This window comes from Candida oxycetoniae, assembly GCF_023343755.2.
Source record: "Candida oxycetoniae strain CBS 10844 chromosome Unknown scaffold2, whole genome shotgun sequence".
Taxonomy (NCBI): domain Eukaryota; kingdom Fungi; phylum Ascomycota; class Pichiomycetes; order Serinales; family Debaryomycetaceae; genus Lodderomyces; species Lodderomyces oxycetoniae.
The window spans coordinates 293,435-312,724 of NW_026055369.1; the positions used below are offsets into that span (position 1 = coordinate 293,435).

General features: G+C 37.4%; 8 protein-coding genes across 8 annotated transcripts; 6 read left to right on the forward strand and 2 right to left on the reverse strand. All coding sequences in view use genetic code 12, as the record gives it.

Moving 5' to 3' along the window:
- Positions 1-1,771: 1,771 nt before the first annotated feature.
- Positions 1,772-2,962, forward strand: IPT1 (inositolphosphotransferase; the record flags this gene model as incomplete). Its single annotated transcript, XM_049322534.1, has 1 exon — positions 1,772-2,962. One exon carries the CDS (start codon positions 1,772-1,774, stop codon positions 2,960-2,962), a length of 1,191 nt encoding a protein of 396 aa, XP_049181551.1.
- A 2,651-nt stretch (positions 2,963-5,613) lies between these two features.
- Positions 5,614-7,563, forward strand: KGF56_001414 (uncharacterized protein; the record flags this gene model as incomplete). Its single annotated transcript, XM_049322535.1, has 1 exon — positions 5,614-7,563. The coding sequence occupies one exon, from the start codon at positions 5,614-5,616 to the stop codon at positions 7,561-7,563; it is 1,950 nt and encodes a 649-aa protein (XP_049181552.1).
- Positions 7,564-8,670: 1,107 nt separating this feature from the next.
- On the forward strand, positions 8,671-9,702 carry GRP1 (Grp1p; the record flags this gene model as incomplete). The annotated part of the gene is made up of 1 exon (XM_049322536.1): positions 8,671-9,702. One exon carries the CDS (start codon positions 8,671-8,673, stop codon positions 9,700-9,702), a length of 1,032 nt encoding a protein of 343 aa, XP_049181553.1.
- A 38-nt stretch (positions 9,703-9,740) lies between these two features.
- Positions 9,741-11,021, reverse strand: KGF56_001416 (uncharacterized protein; the record flags this gene model as incomplete). Its single annotated transcript, XM_049322537.1, has 1 exon — positions 9,741-11,021. The coding sequence occupies one exon, from the start codon at positions 11,019-11,021 to the stop codon at positions 9,741-9,743; it is 1,281 nt and encodes a 426-aa protein (XP_049181554.1).
- Positions 11,022-11,730: 709 nt separating this feature from the next.
- On the reverse strand, positions 11,731-12,069 carry KGF56_001417 (uncharacterized protein; the record flags this gene model as incomplete). The annotated part of the gene is made up of 1 exon (XM_049322538.1): positions 11,731-12,069. One exon carries the CDS (start codon positions 12,067-12,069, stop codon positions 11,731-11,733), a length of 339 nt encoding a protein of 112 aa, XP_049181555.1.
- A 1,618-nt stretch (positions 12,070-13,687) lies between these two features.
- On the forward strand, positions 13,688-15,913 carry KGF56_001418 (Zn(II)2Cys6 transcription factor; the record flags this gene model as incomplete). Its single annotated transcript, XM_049322539.1, has 2 exons — positions 13,688-15,047; positions 15,150-15,913. 2 exons carry the CDS (start codon positions 13,688-13,690, stop codon positions 15,911-15,913), a joined length of 2,124 nt encoding a protein of 707 aa, XP_049181556.1.
- A 763-nt stretch (positions 15,914-16,676) lies between these two features.
- Positions 16,677-17,645, forward strand: KGF56_001419 (uncharacterized protein; the record flags this gene model as incomplete). Its single annotated transcript, XM_049322540.1, has 1 exon — positions 16,677-17,645. The coding sequence occupies one exon, from the start codon at positions 16,677-16,679 to the stop codon at positions 17,643-17,645; it is 969 nt and encodes a 322-aa protein (XP_049181557.1).
- Positions 17,646-17,896: 251 nt separating this feature from the next.
- ARO7 (chorismate mutase) lies at positions 17,897-18,691 on the forward strand (the record flags this gene model as incomplete). The annotated part of the gene is made up of 1 exon (XM_049322542.1): positions 17,897-18,691. One exon carries the CDS (start codon positions 17,897-17,899, stop codon positions 18,689-18,691), a length of 795 nt encoding a protein of 264 aa, XP_049181558.1.
- Between the last annotated feature and the right edge of the window lie 599 nt (positions 18,692-19,290).

Consider the following 19,290-nt stretch of genomic DNA (forward strand, 5'->3'; position numbering starts at 1 on the left):
ATACCTTGATGATTTACCCGGTTGAAAATACAAGTATGAAAAGTACTTGCAATAAAAAACAAAAGCAGAAAAAAATTCCGTTTTGGGTTCTGGTCAATCACAAAACAATAAAAAAAAAAATTTAATGTCTTGGCATTCTTTTGTTCAACATACAGGTGGAAAAAGACTTGCTCTCAATAGCATTGTTGGCAGTAAATGATGAGCTTTCTTGTTGGCAGTAAATGACGAGCTTTCTTGTTGGCAGTAAATGATGAGCTTTCTTGTTGGCAGTACACGATGAGCTTTTCTTACTTGCAGGCAGTACATGAAAATGCCTCTTCATACTATATACTGCTACGCGTATCGAGAGAAAAGGTTGGATCAGTTTTACTAAATAAAAAGTATTTTAAACTTATTATAGATGTCTCCATGTGGCACTAAGAATATTGTTGTTTTTTGTTTCTTTTTTGTATTCCTTTTTTGCCTCGCTTGGTATCTCTAAATTACACGGCGCAAAGAATAATTTAGTGATCACACGACCCAATTGAAATCTGGGGGCGAGGGGGCGAGGGGGGCGTAAACATTTACACAGGACTCACCATCACTCGTGTGAGACTTAGTCTCACTTTAGTAGGCGCGAGGCGAAGAAACAAAGGAAAACAATTTTAGTTGAATCGTATAATCAATTAGTAATATTAATAGTGAATAACGTCTTTTTGGAGCTAGCTCGAGAAATTAGAGGTGGCAGTTAGTATTGCTCGATAGTGTTGCTCGATAGTGTTGGTGGCTGGTAGTGTCAGCTGGTAGTGTCAGCTGGTAGTATCGGCAGCTAGTGTTGGCAGCTAGTGTTGGCAGCTAGTGTTGGCAGCTAGTGCAGCTAGTGTGCTCCACTATCTCGCTTCGCTCGATTGTGTTCAGATTTGATTGCAAAAAAGAATAACCAAATTTGCTCAAATCAATGTGTAAGAGCAGGCGAGGATAGAAAAGCAGGAGGTGAGGGGGGGTAGGGGTTGGTGAGGGATGGGAATAGGGTTATTTACTGTAAATCAATGCGCTCTTTTGGGTCTCTTGACTGTTTCTTTCCTTCCTTCCTTCCTTCTTTCTTGTCTCCTTTAATACTTTGTTTTTCATTTGATTGCACTTTTTAATGCATTTTATCCCTCTAAAGCAAGTTGCTACCCCATATGTACCCAGTGCATCTCATTCCTTTGCTCTGCTATCCAATTGTTGTTGTTATTGCTGTCAAGTAACAACGATGTACACGCAAAGTCAAACACTTGCATTTTATATTTAGTAACTAACTAAATTGCCGCCACTACAGCAACTAATGTATGCCAACAATAAAACCTTTTTGCTTCTTATTGGCTACGTTTGCCTTATCCTTTGCCCTTCAACTCCCATTCAACAAGTGTAAACGATTCAAGCGTGAAAAGTATTTCCTTTCCATTTTTTTCACCATACTTTTGCATCTAGTCTTTTCGATCCTTCTTTTTACCATCTGGCATCTGGCATCTGGCATCTAGCATCTGGTTTTGCCGAGTCATCTACACACACAAAACAAATGGGGATACTACAAATCGTAGCCAAACCTCTACTATTCGTCTATCAATTCCTTTTTAGAGTCTTTTGGTCAGGCTTGAACCAACGAACACTATGGCAGTTGATACTAAATTTTTCAATAAATTTCAGTCCCGTTTTCATTTGGCTCACAATATTTAAAAATGCTGGAATAATCCCCCATGGAATACGACCTGAAATACACGTCAAACTACCTTATAGACTAGATTCGTACATGTTTGAAAGTCTAGGTGGTAGTATCTTGACCATCTTGTTCAGTTTAGCAGTAAGCTTTTTGCTATATCTAGGAGCTTACAAACAAAAGAAAAAGTCTATAGCTATTAATAGTAATGGTAAGCTATATGAAAGAGAGAATTCAACTTCCGTGGAGTCATTTTTAGGGTCAGCGAGTCTGAATTGCGGTGGTTCATCGTCTGAATCTTCGTCCAATATTGAAATGGTTAGCATTAAAGGTGGTGATATCGAAGAAGATAAACAATATGAATTTGTAAAACACCCGCCACAAGAATACAATTTTCAAGCTGACCCTTATCATAAAGACTTGACATTCTTTCCAACGACTACAACATCGCAAGTCAATTTTGCAGCAATGACTATAAATGAAAAAATTACCACAATGATAAAGAATTCACAGCATACAAAGTCACTTCCTTTCAACTCGTGGTACCTTGCACCAAGCATCCTCCTTGTATCATCCTGGTTTATTTTAAATTTTGTTTATTACCTAAAAGATCCTATATGTACTTGGAAAGATTTACTTGCATGGACATCGTATGTATTAGGACACATTACGGTACCTATAGTAACTGCGGTTTGGTTGTATGTCTTTCATGCGCCAGGAGTAGTCAAATCGTATGGTTTTGCATTAGGTTTCCAAAATATATGTGGTGTTTGCACCCATTTGCTTTTCCCCTGCGCGCCACCATGGTTTATCCACATGTATGGAGAGGATGCGCCAGCAGATTATGAGATGCTCGGGTATGCTGCTGGATTGATCAGAGTTGATGTTGCATTAGGCACCCACTTGAATTCGAAAGGATTTCATCTTTCGCCTATAGTGTTTGGGGCTGTCCCTTCTTTACATTCAGCAATGGCAGTAATGACTTTTTTCTTTGTTGCTTATTATTCAAGATGGGTTTTTGTCAAAGTTTTATCATTGAGTTTTGTTGTTGTACAATGGTGGGCTACAATCTATTTAGATCATCATTGGAGATTAGATTTATTCGTTGGAATGGGTTATGCCACATTTTGGTTTACTGTGATTTATTGTTGGAGATTGAAAAAGTGCAATGAAAAATTCATCCAGCTGAGATTGAATTATGAGTTTTTAGCTGGCGGAAGTACCATGGGAATGAGGGTATTTAGAAATACAAATTTTCAATGGTTCTTTGATCCATTGAGTTGAAGCACTATCGACACTATCGAGCGAAGCGAGATAGTGGAGCAATACTAGCTGCCACCGACACTGACTACACCGGTACTAGCTGCCACCGATACTGACTACACCGGTACTAGCTGCCACCGATACTGACTACACCGGTACTAGCTGCCACCGATACTGACTACACCGGTACTAGCTGCCACCGATACTGACTACACCGGTACTAGCTGCCACCGATACTGACTACACCGGTACTAGCTGCCACCGATACTATCGACACTATCTCGCTCGGCTTGATAGTGCTGCATTCTGCTCGATAGTGCTGCATTTTACTCGATAGTGCTGCACTCTGCTTGATAGTGCTGCACACTAGCTACCACTGGCACTTTAAACAAAACACTATCTCGCTCTGCTCGATAGTGTCTATAGTGTTTCTCGATAGTGTTTCTCAATAGCATTAGCTGCCACTGGCACCTTAAACAAAACACTATCTCGCTCTGCTCGATAGTGTCTATAGTGCTTCACACTAGCCCACTGACACCTTAAACAAAACACTATCGAGCAGAGCGAGATAGTGTCTATAGTGTTTCTCGATAGTGTCTATAGTGTTTCTCGATAGTGTCTATAGTGTTTCTCGATAGTGTCTATAGTGTTTCTCGATAGTGTCTATAGTGTTTCTCGATAGTGTCTATAGGAAGGAACAAGAAAATTTAAATAGATAATAACAAAGAAGAAAAAAACACGATTTTGCAATTTGCAACATTTCTATTCTATAGTAGCTAAATGCTTTTGATCAATGTAGGGACAAAACTAACCAAATTTGTTTGAATACCGGGAATAAAGCTACATACATGGTGGAAAATGTGTTTTTCCCATTTAACCAAACCCGTGTTGTAAATGATAATACATTTTTATTTCCCATTTCGGTTAATAAAGCGGCAGCGGATGCGACTATTGCAAGGCCGTGGCGGGCAAAAAAAAGAGAGAACAAAAAACTATTTTTGAAAAATGTTTTGTCACAGGAGTGGACATTCAAAGCCATGTTTGTCTCTTCAAAAAAAAAAATTTTCAGTTACGGTCAGTTCTTATCTAAAAAAATTTTTTTTTCAGTTACGGTCAATTTTTGTTTGTCTTTAAAAAAGTTTTTTATTTAGTTACGGTCAGTTTTTGTCTGTCTGTATATAACAGTCGCGTGCAGTTTTGTCGCCAAGTAAAGTATTAGCAACAAAAAATTTTCATTCCCACTACAACACGAAAAAGGAACAAAACGCCCGTTTGAATTAATCATCAATGTACTCCCCTTGTTCATTGTACTCTTCCTCATTGTATCCCCCCTGTTCATTGTACTTCCAACACTATACACTTATTCTTAAATCACTCTTACTGTAACAATTGCTTAAAATACTTGTGCAACCTTTTCTGATCAAGATGAGTCGTGTTTAGTCCTAACCTCGAGCTATTTTGTGTCAGTTGCAAAAAAAATAAAAATAATAAAAAAAAAAAAAAAAAAAAAAAAATTGCATTCGTCTCAAGATGCAAAAGACGAACAAGTCTCTTAGACGGGCTTGTAGATTGGGTTGTTGATTACTTGGATACAGCAATTAGAGCATTGTTACCTTACAAAACTTAGTCTTTGTTACTACCATTTATTTGTGGTGGCTATTTTTGCAACTCCGAAAACTTTAAGCGGCTGAAAGAAAAGATAAAATAAACATGCACTACATTAAAAAGAGATTACCTTGTTGTACCTACATCTTTTGTTTCATTTGTTTTTGAGTTTGTTAACTGGGGCATACACAGGCGTCACATTAATTGTTTACATCAACACGTCACTGATAGGCGATAACACTGTACTTTGTATGGTCTCTTATGTATACATGTCTTGTTTTACAAATACTACCCTGCAGTAAGACTAGCCCAGGGCACACATTCATTAATCGAGTTAGTAATTTCTTTAGAGTGATGCATGAGACTAAGATTTGACAGTAGAATATTGTAAATTATATCGTTATACCTAATGGTAAGCTTACATTATTCCACAGGCAAACAATACCCATTACCAAGTAAAAATTATTCAAAACTAAAACTTGATTCTAAGCAATCCAAATAATTTCGTATATCCCCGATTCCTCTCTACATTTCTTTTCCCGCCCGAGTCCCTCGCTCCCTATTGCTCCCTATTGCTCCCTTTTCTCTTAAACCCACCATCCTTTGCCCCTTTTCTCTTAAACCCATCGTTTGCCCCTTTTCTCTAAAGCCCACCATCCTTTGCCCTTTTTCTCTAAAGCCCATCGCTTGCCCCTTTTCTCTAAAGCCCATCGCTTGCCCCTTTTCTCTAAAGCCCATCGTTAACCCACCATCGTTTGCCCACCATCGTTTGCCCATTTTATCTTATTTTTTTCCCAGTGCCATCGGTTTTTCATTTACCAATAAACAAACTTTGACCATTTGTTTCATTGCAAACTGTTTGTTTTATTGTCGAGCAACACTTATAGCTTGTTACAACACTTATAGCTTGTTACAACACTTGCAGCTTGTTACAACACTTCTAGCTTGTTACAAAACTCGTTATTTTCCTTTACACGGGTTTCCTTTATTGCCAAAGTTGCTCGTTGCTCGTTGCTCCTTTATAGCCGCACCTTTAGCATTAAAGCTTTCCCAGTCTGTGGTCTACAATGCACAGCCAGGTTTATCATCTTCGAAGCCTACCGGCATTACAGGAGAATCAAAAGTCATCGCCACTATCTAGTGGGAAACTTGGTAACGTTAGGAATGCAAAAATCTCTACTAGATATTTGAGTAGAAGACTAAGAGCACTCTTGCCACTTTTGCTCCTAATACTATGTTTTTACAAGAGTTTTAGAATATACCTAACAGCTGAGATAGATCCAACATTATTAGAGTACAATGCATTGGTTCAACAAAACCAATCTTTGTTTAATCCAAAGGATATAGCTTTGGATGTGTACAACTACTTGATAGAGCAACAACAGCTTCAGCTTCAGCTTCAACTACTGCTACAGCTACTGCTGTTGCAACAACAACAAAAACAGCAAGTTTCAGATTCCACTTTGAAAATAGGTACCGACAAAGGTATATACTTTCACTGGGATGACTGGGTGGATTTAGATATAGCAAAACAATACTTGACACTCGCAAGATCTGATCTGTCTTTAGAAACCCAATGCGATGCATCTTTAATTAAATATGGAAAAGTAAGTGGTCACTGGTTGGAAAGCTATAACACCAAAATCAATAGAGGTGCAGTCAACTTGTATTGCCTAAAAGAAATACCTGAAAAAGTTATAGTAACTACCGACAAATGGTTGATAGAAATACCGGTTATCGCAAAAAGAAGATTTGGTACTCTAAAGAGCAATCAGGTCCAATCAAACCAATTAATTACCAAGCTCAATCAGATCAATACAACAAGCTTACCCCAATTCAGATCTAGATCTACCACCCATTTACAAAAAAAAATTATGATTGAACCAGAAGAGTTTATCTTTAAACCAGATGTCGAAATCTTTGCTTTACAAGAAAAACTCAATAACCAAACAATCTCCAAGAAAGAACTCGAGTATCTTGAATTCCTAGAATATTCAAATAACCACCTTGTAGATTATACAGATAGATACTTTAAGTACCCTTGGATATATAGCGATATTATTCAAGGTAATGCCCACCACATGGCTTACCCATTTTTCAAGAGATATATCAGCGACCGGGAGAGACAAAGTGTGTTGCATCACATGGTTCGTGCTTGGTTTCAATTTGCCGAAACTAATGGATTTGCAAGCTGGATCAACTATGGAAGTTTATTAGGCTGGTCTTTTAATGGCGTAAATATGCCATGGGATACAGATATTGATGTACAAATGCCCATTGCTCAATTAGATAAGTTGGGAAGGGAATTTAACAAAACTCTAGTCATGGAGAATCCAAAATATGGCAATGCAAGATATTGGTTGGAGATTTCTCCTACATATATTAGACAAGGTAACGGGAAAAATCATATTGATGCTAGATTCATTGATATCCATACTGGATTATACATTGATATTACTGCATTATCGCATACTGAAGTACCACCACCTGCTAAACATAACATGCCTGATAATTTGTCAACAATGTTGGTTCATTGTAAAAATTGGAATTGGCATACTTTAGACGAATTGTTACCTATAAGACATACATATTTTGAAGGAGCATCAGTATATATACCAAACAAAGTGAACCAACTCTTAACAAACAAATATGGCAAGGGAGCATTAACTGACTATAATGTCTACAATCATAATTACCAACCAGATATCTCCATGTGGGTCAGTGATCGTATTTGTAAAGAAGCGCCGAAGGAGGAAGTTTCAAGGTTCAATAGGTGGCAGGGGTTGACCAGAGCAGGTGCTTGTAACTCACCAAAATTACAAGACGAGTACAAAATAATTAGACAAAGTATTCGAAGGCACTATGACTTGAATCAAGATTTGGACTCTTCGATATATTACGATATCGAACAGTTGGAAGACTTGCCTATATCGAGAAAGGATTCTTGGGATTACTACAATGATATCAACCAAGGCTTAGTTCATGATGACGATTGGTTTGTTGAAAAAACAATCTAATTGCGACACTATCGAGCAACACTATCGAGCAACACTATCGAGCAACACTATCGAGCAGCACTATCGAGCAGCACTATCGAGCAAAACTATCGAGCAACTATCGAGTGAAGCGAGATAGTGGAGCATTGATTGCCACCGACACTAGGTACTAAGCAGTGAGGTGTATTTGTTTTTTTCTTGCTGCAGCTCACTTTTAATACTAACTTTTAGCTAAAATTTGCAACCATTACTTGCTAAACTAGACTTATTTGTAAATTTACAATCATTACTTGCTAAACTAGACTCATTTGATTCCATTTTCCATCATTTTTACTTGTATTTTTCTTCTCTGTTAATTTTGAATCATAATCTGTATATGTAATTTAATTTATAGATTTTATTTTATTTTCTCCTTTCAATTGAGACACTATCGAGCGACACTATCGAGCCAAGAGAGATAGTGGAGTATAGACTGCCACTAACACTATCCCGCTTCGCTCGATAGCGGAGCATAGACTGCCACTGACACTATCGAGCGAAGCGAGATAGTGGAGCATAGACTACCTCCGACACTAGGTACTAAGTAGTGAGGTGTGTTAGAATTAGGTATTAAGTAGTGGGGTGTATTAGTATTAGGTACTAGGTGTAGTTGATTAGAGGTGTATTAGTATTAGGTATTAGGTGTAGAGGTGTAGTGTAGAGGTGTAGTGTAGAGGTGTAGTGTAGAGGTGTAGTGGTGTAGTGTAGAGGTGTAGAGGTTAAGATGTAGTCAGTGTGCTCCACTATCTCGCTTCCCTCGATAGTGGAGCAGGTCCTTGCCGCGGCACTGCTCTAGCGAGGTGCAGACGCGCGCACAAAACCGGATTATTTATTTGCTTTGTGAAAAATTTCGCCGAATTTCAACTTCTTAATCTCGCGCTTAATATCATCACCATTTGAACTGGATGAACATCATCAAAAATATGAATATAAATAACCCGCCAACCTTCTCTTCCATTCTTTCTTTGTTCAATATTTTTTATTTTCTCTTGTTCATCTTTTTTTTTTCTTCTTCTTTCCATTTTAACTGTTGGGGCTATCCTTTGTAAGTTTCCAGCTTTCTTCTGTTGACCTCCAGCTTCTTTCGTAATGCCAAAAGTATTTATTACTGGAGCAACGGGGTTCATAGCCCAGCATATTGTCAAGATTTTTCTTTCTCACGATTATGAGGTAATTGGAACTGTTCGTTCTGCTTCTAAAGGTGAACAACTTAAACAGTCCACTATCGAGTACCATCATACATCGAAATTCTCTTATGAGATAGTTGCAGATATTGCAGCCCCCAGAGCCTTTGATTCGGCATTGGAAAAGCATAAAAATATCGATTTCTTACTCCACACTGCAAGTCCTTTCAATTACACTACAACTGAACCGGAAAAAGATCTAATTATCCCCGCGATCCAAGGTACCAAAAATATTCTTGAAGCGGCTCATAGTCATTGTTCAAAATTGAAGAGAATCGTTTTAACATCATCGGATAGTGCCATATATTCCAATGTTGATGAACGTAATAATAAACTATTTTTCAATGAACAGAGTTGGAATAACGTAAAGTACGCAGATGCTGTAAAGGACGCAGTTAGTGCTTATTATGGATCTAAGAGTTTTGCTGAAAAGTTGGCATGGGAGTTTATCGCTATGGAAAGACCTTGCTTTGATCTAGTTTCGATTAACCCGTCCTATGTATTTGGACCCCAGGCATATGTTTGTGATGCTAGAAATTTGAATGTATCAAATGCTTATATTGGCGATTTATTGAACAAGAAAAAGGGTGTTACAAAAGAAGATGATTTTTACAATGAAATAGGCAGTTTTATTGATGTGAGAGATGTCGCTAAGGCTCATTTGTTTGCAGCAGAGAATAAGGAAGCTAGTGGTAGAAGATTATTCATGCGAGAGGGGGTGTTTAGTGTACAAATGATGCTTGATATAATCAATGAAAATTGGCCACAGTTGGGGTTGATTACAGGAAATCCGGGTAATGGTGAAAAGGATGTGAGTGTTTTAGCCACGATTGATAATAGTGAAACCAAAAAATTCTTACCGTGGAGTTTCATTTCGTTAAAAACACTGGTTATTAATACAGTTGAACAGATTTTGAACAATAACACACGGGTTTGATTTTTCTTTTTCTTGTATATCTAATCTAATCTAATCTATCAATACTCTGTATGTTTATTGTAGGTTATAAACGTGAATAATATTCCCAAGTCATAAATAGCCTTTAAACTACCAGCAATAATAAAGGTTATCCATTGGTATCCATCCTTTGCCATAATTCCAACAATACTAGGACCGATAATCTGGGCCAAAGTCTTGACAACGTTAACAAACCCAAAAACAGCTGTACGATCTTCATCGTCAACCAATGTGGCTAAGAACACATGCTTTGGCGCAACATCCATCGATTGTAGTAGTGATCTAGCAATAAGTATCACTAAAGTGGTTTCCATAGTCAGTGGTAATGGGATCATGGCAAGGAGAATAGACGCAGGAAGGTGAGTTCCTGCCATAGTTATTACAGCACCTAACCTCTTTGTCATCGATGTTGAGCCAAGTGACGTTAATCCACTAATTATTCCAACGGTGAAAAACACCGAGCCCAAATAACCTGATGAGATGTTGAACTTGGCCTTCAAATAAAAGGATATCCATGATAATGGAGTCAATGATGAAGCAAATGAGTCTAATCCAAAAAGAAGGGAGATTTTGAATATTATCATACATGTATGAGATGATAAGTTTTGTGGAAGGAAGTTAAATAGTAGTCTCTTCTTCATAACTGGTTCCAATGGTTCATCTTGAGTTATTTCACTTTCAATCAACCTACTTGTTTCTGAAGGCTCAATGTCACTATTATCATTGATTTTTGTCTTTGAAACTTCAATATCGGGGCTAATAAAACAACACAAGATAGTACTAATCACAGCCAACCCAGTATACACCCAAAACACCGATTTAAAACTTTGCAATTCAATGAAATTGCAAAATTTTTGAGTTAAATCAATAATAAACCCAGCAATGAATGCACCAAAAGCACCGCAAAACATTCCCAAGAAAGTATACCATGAATAAATATCTGATCTGTCCTTACTTGAATTACACAATTTAGCAATCGAGCTTTGTTCGATAGTTCTAAAGGGACCAACTTCACCTCCCGAAGGAGTCAAGATTCCCAAAAATGCAACAATGCAAAGTATATAATAATTTTCAACAATGCTAAATACCGCTCCAGTGATAACCATAAGCACACAACATAATAAAAGAATCTTTTTCCTGCCGATTTGATCAGTTATCAAGGACAAGTAAAACGAAGATATCAAATCTCCCAAAAAGGTAATAGTCATGAAGTAGCCGATATACGATTCCAGGATATCAAGCTTTTTCAAATAAAGGGCCAATATCAACGAAGTCGACCCAAAACCAATGAGTCTAATCATACGTAGTAATATAATTATATATACATCATTTTTGGCGTTTCGTAAGGTATGGAGTCCAATCTCCTTTTGGAGAAAGCGCAAACCCTTGATAAAAAGGGACATTATTAACAAACAACGCACACACACACGTACACACACGTACACACACACACACACACAAAAGTTAAAGAGAAAAAGAAAGAGAATCTGAAAAGATATCTGAAAAATCTAAACCTGTCAAAATATCAAGAATAAAAAGATCGAAACCAAAAGTCTCTAAGGAAGAGATATTCCCTACATACTATTCAAAAAAACAAAAAAACTTGTAGGGCTTTGATTTCTCGTAAGGTGCCGAAAACAACAACCAATCCCCATAGTCGGCATAATTTATAGTTAAGACTACAACAACGCTATCCGATCATCTTCAATCCTTTTTTTTTTTTACTGATGGTGTAGGTGGTGGTTGGGTGGCTTATGGCGTTATAACCTTTTATCACAAGGTTTATTTTTTTAATTTTCTATTTGTGGTAAGCACGTGACCTAATTTATAACTCGGGCCGATATATAAGTCTTGTGTGTAACTCCTCTTTTTCTTTTCTTTTTTTTTTTGACTTCTTTTTTCTCACAATGCCGAAAAGGGAATAAAAGAGACGGTAGCGGAAAAGCGTTATGTTTTATTAACTCGAGCGGTAGCGCAAAAGCTTTATATCCTTATAGACTTGTTTTGCAGCTATGCATTATTCTTTGCCATGGTAAATCCGTACTCAGTCAATAGGAAACCATTCGAATGGGAACCATAACTCAAGTATAGTTGATCTTCAGTAGTAAGCTCCGTAGTTGTTGTAATTTGAAACCCCTTGCCGTCAATTTTCAAAGTACAATGGTCGTCACATGAATGATTGATAAAGTCAATATATGGTGCCATTGTGAAATTATCCAGTTTGTCGTAGACTAAAGGCATCAATTCAAAATCACGCACTGACTGAGCGAAATAGTGTTGTAACAAGCTATCTGTGTATTTGTCCTCGTGCACTTCAAATGGCACATATACATGTTTATCCAATTCCATCTTGTTGAACTTGGAAATGTGGTTCAACACGGTGGTATAGTTTAATAGGAAAGCATGAGGGATGTGCAACACTATCGAGCGACACTATACACACGGGTTTGATAATTCGTGTTTGCTGATATCGGATATTGCATAAATACCTCTGCCTGAACCTTTCACGTCTTTAACAGTAATCTTGGGCAAGATATAAGAATGACTAGACGGTTTTAAATCGTCCTCTGTACATCTAATCCATTCAAGTAGAGTCAAGAGCTTTTGTTGAAATCTTGCATTAAATTGAAACTCATAAAATCTCATAAAATCTCATACGACACTAGGGAGCAAAGCGAGCTAGTGGAGTAGCACTTAGTAGACACTAGGGAGAGAAAGACCACACTAGGGAGCGAAGCGAGCTAGTGGAGTAGCACTTAGTAGACACTAGGGAGAGAAAGACGACACTAGGGAGCGAAGCGAGTCTAGTCCATAAAGTGTAGATAGAGAGACTAAACCAGAGACTAGACGAGTAAAACGAGTCTAGTCCATAGAGTGTAGATAGAGAGAGTGATATATATATAAAGAGAAAAGTATACAGATCAATGGTCTAGAGAGAGTAGAGTTGTTTTCTCGTTTTGCTGGGAAATATAAAGAAAGAAGAGAGAGAATAGATAGAGAGAGAGTAGATATATAGAGAGTAAATATATAGAGAGAGCAGATATATATACTAGAGGGACCTTTGATAAAGGTATATGGGGATCTTCATAAAGCGTAGAGCTGATAGCAGAGCAACAGTTGAAGAATGTAGGTGTGTGTTTGATAGCAGAGCAACAGTTAGTGTTGCTACAAAGTGCTGCTCGACTAGCTTGTTACAACACTATCGAACAGAGAGAGATAGTGTTGGTCTATAGTGTTGGTCTATAGTGTTGCTCAGGGTCGCTTCGCTCCACTTGGTCGCTTCGCTCCGCGATAGTGTCGGCGCTGTTTTATGTCAAGATGACAGCTTACACAAAACCGAAAAAAGTCGTACAAAACAAAAAAACGGAAATGTATCAATGCATTACTAGTAATAAGCTAAACTGCGTATATGCAAGAGTATGATAAGCTTTTTGTTGACATAAAACTTTTTCCACTCATGCTTCAAGTGAGTGAGGATGTAGGTGATAACAATCCTGATGGTAATAATACATGATGCAGGAGCTAAAGCACAAAAACTAGACACCCTTTACAAGTACAAATGTATGGAAACAGTAGGTGGTGCTTAATCCTAAAACAAAAGTTGTGTCAAGTATATGCGTTGGAACTTTGGTTTAGTAGTTGATATTTATCATCTGACAGCTTGTGGCAAGTTGAAATATGCAATTGTTGCCGACGGGAACCCCTCAGAACATTTCTTTGGGAAAGGGGGCTATAAAATATGCATTATTGTCAATAAAAATCCAAGATTTCAACGCAAAATGCAAAGCTTTTTATAATACAACAAGAGACAAAGATAGAAAGCGTTAAATCCAAGTGGCCTAATAATTTTTGTATTTTTTGTTGGTTTTGCTTAAAATACGGGTTTGAACTTTTTTTTTTTTCAAAATCAGTAGGGACTTGTAAGGACAAAGCTTGCAATTTGGATGGGAAAGAAGCAAAATAGACGATGAGTTTGAATAAAACGAGGGATGAATCATCTTTGGTTGTGAATGGTGACGTTGGTGACGTTGGTGAGCAGGACAAAAAAGTTGGTAATTGTCTTTATCTAGAGTTGTTGGGGTATCAACCCCCTTTGCAAATTATTTCTAATGATTTGTTTGTTTATGGGATGTTTCAGCTGGAATTTATACCACAACTTATAGAACCACACTTTGATACTAATACCCTGTATCTGTATGATGTGAATTCGGCCTATGATTTTGCGCCTATGGCAAATTCCCTGCTGAATATGTATTTGCAGTTGCCAGAAGAAGTTGTTGTTTCAAAACAATTTAACTTGGACCAGGCTCAAGAACCATCCTCCTCCTCCTCCTCCTCCTCCTCCTCCTCAACATCAACATCAACATCAACATCAAAACCTCTATCATCAGACAATTTTATTAATCCGCAGTGGTCACAACCGTTACTGTTCACAAAACTGACCAAATTACAACGGCCAAGACGTGCGTGCCAAGCATGTCAAACACGAAAACTCAAGTGTGACAGAAGCAAGCCATTGTGTCTGCAATGTAAGTCGAATGGCACTAAATGTGTATATAAGTTGTTTGCACAATTTAAGGAGGATGTCGAGTCTCAGGGAAAGAGATTTGGCAGAGAGGGCATCAATTCAATAAATAAGATAACCACGGATGAATTTGTACTAAGGAGTAAACATTCACATTACCAACCAATACGACATCAAGGAAATTTACAATTTGTCAATGTTTTCAATGATGATATAACTAAAACGCTACATAAGCCTATTTTATTTCCTGCTCTACAGACTTCAATCATACCCTCGGACGTTTTATCTCTGAGCCATCAAGATTCAAGCATGCTTGATTTTGCAATAAAATATTATGTCGAATTCATATCGCCTATTTTAAACCCATGCGGATACGATACTATACAATATAAACGAATCCCATCAAATAAAGGGAAAGAGGTAAAACATATGACAATTGAGCGAGGGTTGGATTTGGGACTCTTGGTGAAATTATCCCAAAGTAACCACTGCTTATTCTATCTAATGCTCGCATTAGGTTCATTCTATTTATCCAAAAACGTAGATACTGATCAGGATCAAATGTGGGAAGAGCGAGCTTTTGAGTTTCATAGAATGGGGTTGGTCAAACTTAATCCAATTTTGATTAGTCTATCAAAAAATGAGACATTGAATGATGAAATTTCCATTGTCGATACTTTAGTTGCACTAACACTTCTCATATTGTTTGAAATGGTCAACAATTGCAATCCTCGATGGATCGTATATCTCAGATTAACCAAAAGAGTACTCACATTAGTGGATTTCAAAATTCCTACAGATGGTTCTAATTGCACACTTTTTAAATTTTGTCTAGAATTTCTTCATTACCAAGAAACAGTAGGCCGAACCGCTTGTCAGGATACTAGTTTATTATTCAATCAAGTGGATATTGATAACAATAAACCTGATCAAGAGACAAATCAGATTAGTCTTGTTAGCTGGATGGGATGCGATCGTGGCTTAATTCAAGTTATATCTGATATTACTGATTTATCATTTGAAAGGTTCAAAAAAACAGTCACCGAAAAGGAATACCTTCAAAAATGCAACCAATTGAAACAAATGTTGGAAGAAATGAATATCCATATGATGGATTTTTATTTTTCTTCATCGAATGGAGAGCCTCATTCAGTATCTGATCAGTTTATGGGATTTGAAGAAGAAGAATTTTATTTGCTACTATCATATGAAATTAAGAGAATCACCACTGAATTATATTTGAACTGTTGCTTACTCAACATGGGTCCCGAAGATGAGCTGGTTGGTAAACTAGTGAGAGAAATCTTCAAGCTATTGGAAATTGTTATTTTGCAACATGATTACAAATGGTATTCAACATTAATTTGGTGCATATTTGTAGCAGCTTCGGAGATTTCCGTCTTGAGCCCGAGTTGTGACGAAATGAGGTTTTCCACATTGAAACTACTAGCAAAACTTGAAACTAATACACTTGGTAATATCAAAAGAACAAGAGAAATTATATTGGGGGTATGGAAGAAACGAGATTTGGATAATAGTGATTTACATAGCATGGGAATGATCAATATCCACCATAGGAAGTTCAGAAAAAGGAAAAAGTTATTGGGATTTGAAAATGATTGGGAAAAGTATATTGTTGACAAAGGTCATGGCATAGCATTAGCGTGAAATGAGAATCCAGAGGAGTAGTAATAATAGTCGTGGTTGTTATGACTTTATTAGTTAGTATTGGTACTTTTAATTTATTATAGTTGTATTTCAATCTATTTCCTTTCTTCCATATCAGTCGTAGTTGGGACACTATCGAGCAGAGCGAGATAGTGGAGCAGCACTGACTACTCGACACTATCGAGCGAAGCGAGATAGTGGAGCAGCACTCACTAGTTGAGACGACACTGACTACACTAGCTGCCACCACCAACCTGTTGCAAGAAAATCGTCACTTTTCTCTCTAGTTGAGACGACACTGACTACACTAGGTAAACCTACAAGGGCTAAAGTTTATAGAAAATTCGGATCTAATCTTCAAGTACTTGCTGATATACCTGATGATTTTTATAATTATTGTACTATTAAATTAATAGATTATTTTGAATCATGTAGAGATATATTCTTAATATTAAACATTCTACCACCGGCTTGTTGCAAGAAAATCGTCACTGCTTTTCTCTCTACACTCTATCGACTAGACTCGTTTCACTCGTCTAGTTTTCTTTCTTCCATATCAGTTCTACTTTTATTATTGGTCCATTTCTTTTGCCTTTTTGCACCCACTTTGTTTTGATGGAAAAAACTGCAAGGGTTTTTTTCAACGGTTCGGATTATCGGATTATCGGAAATTCAAACAAACCGGAATTCTTTATTTGCTCTTTTGGTTTATTTGATTACCTTCAAGTCAAACCTGTGTGTTGTGTTGTGTTGTGTTGTTAGTATGCTTCGTCTTTTCGAATCGTCATTATCAAGAGCACCTCTCGTGAGGATTTGTCGCTGCGGCTATGCAACCTCGGGAGACTACCCAATAGACCATCATCAGAGATTAGATTTACATGAATGGCCCACTAGCGCCAATCCAACACCCTATGAAGTGTTTGGGTTGTCTTCTAAAGATATGGGGATGTCGACATTAGAGCTAAATAAGATTCTCAAAGACAAGTATGTGAAATTTGTCAAGATATACCACCCAGACACTTGTCTTGAAATAACGGATGCAAATGGCAAGGTGTTTTCAAAAGAAATGAAACGTAGGAGGTTTGATATTATTCAAGAGTCATATGACATCCTCAAGAATCCAAGACGAAGAGGAGCTTACAATCGATATCAAACAACCAGCTGGGAACAGCAAGGTCCATACAAAGGACCATACGGACAACCATATACCAAGGAGAGTTTTGAAGCATATCGAAGAGCTAATGCTCATCGAACAAGGTACAATTTTAGCAACGACGAAGCTTTTTGGTCTGCTGGCACATGGAACGATTATTATCAAATGAAATACAAGAGGCCACCTCCAACAAGGGAGGACTTTGAAAAAAACAAGTATAAGATTCTTTGGGGTGTCTTGGCTGTAGGTGCATTATCCTTTGGACTTCAGGTAATGAATGCTATTGATCAAACTAATCAGTATCTCTTGAAGACGCACCAAATGAATTTGAGATCCTTGAAGGATATGAATGAAAGTTACGAAAGTAATGGTGAGGGCTTTTCTGAAGTGGGGAATTTGAAGAGATTCCTTATATCTAGAAGGAGTACCATAAAACTGAAAAGAGACAAGTCCAATGAGGATAACGAAGAGAATATCGAGCCTAGTGACAATGATTTATTGATAAAATATGCTCAGGGGCGAGTAGATAAATGGGATAGACGGGAAAACGAGCTTTCCGCTAGAATAAGAGATGATTAAATCCGGATGTACATACAGTAATCTATAATCAATAAGCTGTAGAAAGAATAGGTAATTGTCTATCTATCTCTCCTCAAACCTTTCTTTACCTTATATCAAAACCTTTCATTATTTTTTATTTCTTTCCATCCAATTTTTTTTTCTTTCCCCTTTTGGACTTTCCTCTAGATGATTAAAATAATATAACCAGGTATTCTCCAATAAGATACTAGAAGAGATATTCGAAAACAAGTTGGATAGTGATGGATTTCATGAAACCAGAAACGGTGCTAGACTTGGGCAATATTCGTGCGGCCCTAGTGCGGATGGAAGACACGATTGTATTTGATTTAATAGAACGATCACAATTTTTCAGTTCCCCATCAGTTTATCAACCAAATAAGTTCCCCATCCCCAATTTTGATGGCAACTTTTTAGAATGGGCATTGTTGCAAATGGAATTGGTGCATTCTCAAATCAGAAGATACGAGGCACCGGATGAAACTCCATTTTTCCCTGAGAAGTTGATGAAACCAATACTACCACCAATTAATTACCCCAAGATTTTAGCTAGTTATTCTGATGAAATCAATGCTAATTCGGAAATTATGAAATTTTACGTTGAAGAAATTGTACCCAAGGTAAGTTGTAAACAGGGGGATCAGTTGGAAAACTTGGGATCAGCTTCAACTTGTGATATAGAGTGCTTACAGGCTATTTCCAGAAGAATTCATTTCGGTAAATTTGTTGCTGAAGCCAAATATCAGCAAGATAAACCGTTATACATTAAACTAATCCTTGCAGGGGATACAAAGGGAATTGAAGATTCAATAACCAATAGTGCTGTAGAGGCCAAAATCTTGGCGAGATTACTAGTTAAAGCAGAGAGTTATGGTATTGATCCTTCATTGAGGTATAGTCAGAATCGCCAGAACAAAGTGCAACCTGAAATCATTGCTCAGTTGTACAAGCAATGGATTATACCACTAACCAAGAAAGTAGAAGTCGATTACTTGCTAAGACGATTAGAAGATGAAGATCCCAAATTAATAAATCAGTATAGATAGGGATCCCCATATAGATAGACCAAATAAATTTTTTTTTCCAATGTTTAACAATTTGTTTGCAGCTTTACCTAATTAGGACATGATTGCAGACACTATCGAGCGAAGCGAGATAGCGGAGCAGCACTGACTAAATTACCCTGACACTAGCACTGACTAGATTACCCTGACACTATCGAGCGAAGCGAGAGCTGCTCCACTATCTCGCTTTGCTCGATCCTTTTTCTGTTTTGGAAATTCAACTCATTATTATAGCTTGAGACTTGACCAAATGATTCACGTATTTGAGTCTGAAAGCCTGATCTTGACTATCAAGCAGAGCGAGATAGTCTGTATCTCTCTGTATGGTCTCTTTCGACTAGACGAGCAAAGCAAGTCTAGTCTCTATAGAGTCTGTATCTCTCTGTATGGTCTCTTTCGACTAGACTCGCTTTGCTCGTTTAGTCCTTCTTCACTATTTCAGAGACAATAAGAACATTATATATAAAGTCAACACCGACCACAAAAAATGTGATATTGTGGCTTGGCTAATCTACCAGATTACAATTTTCTCCATAGAATACTAAGTATGAAGAAAACTTTATAATCTTACTCACCAAAAT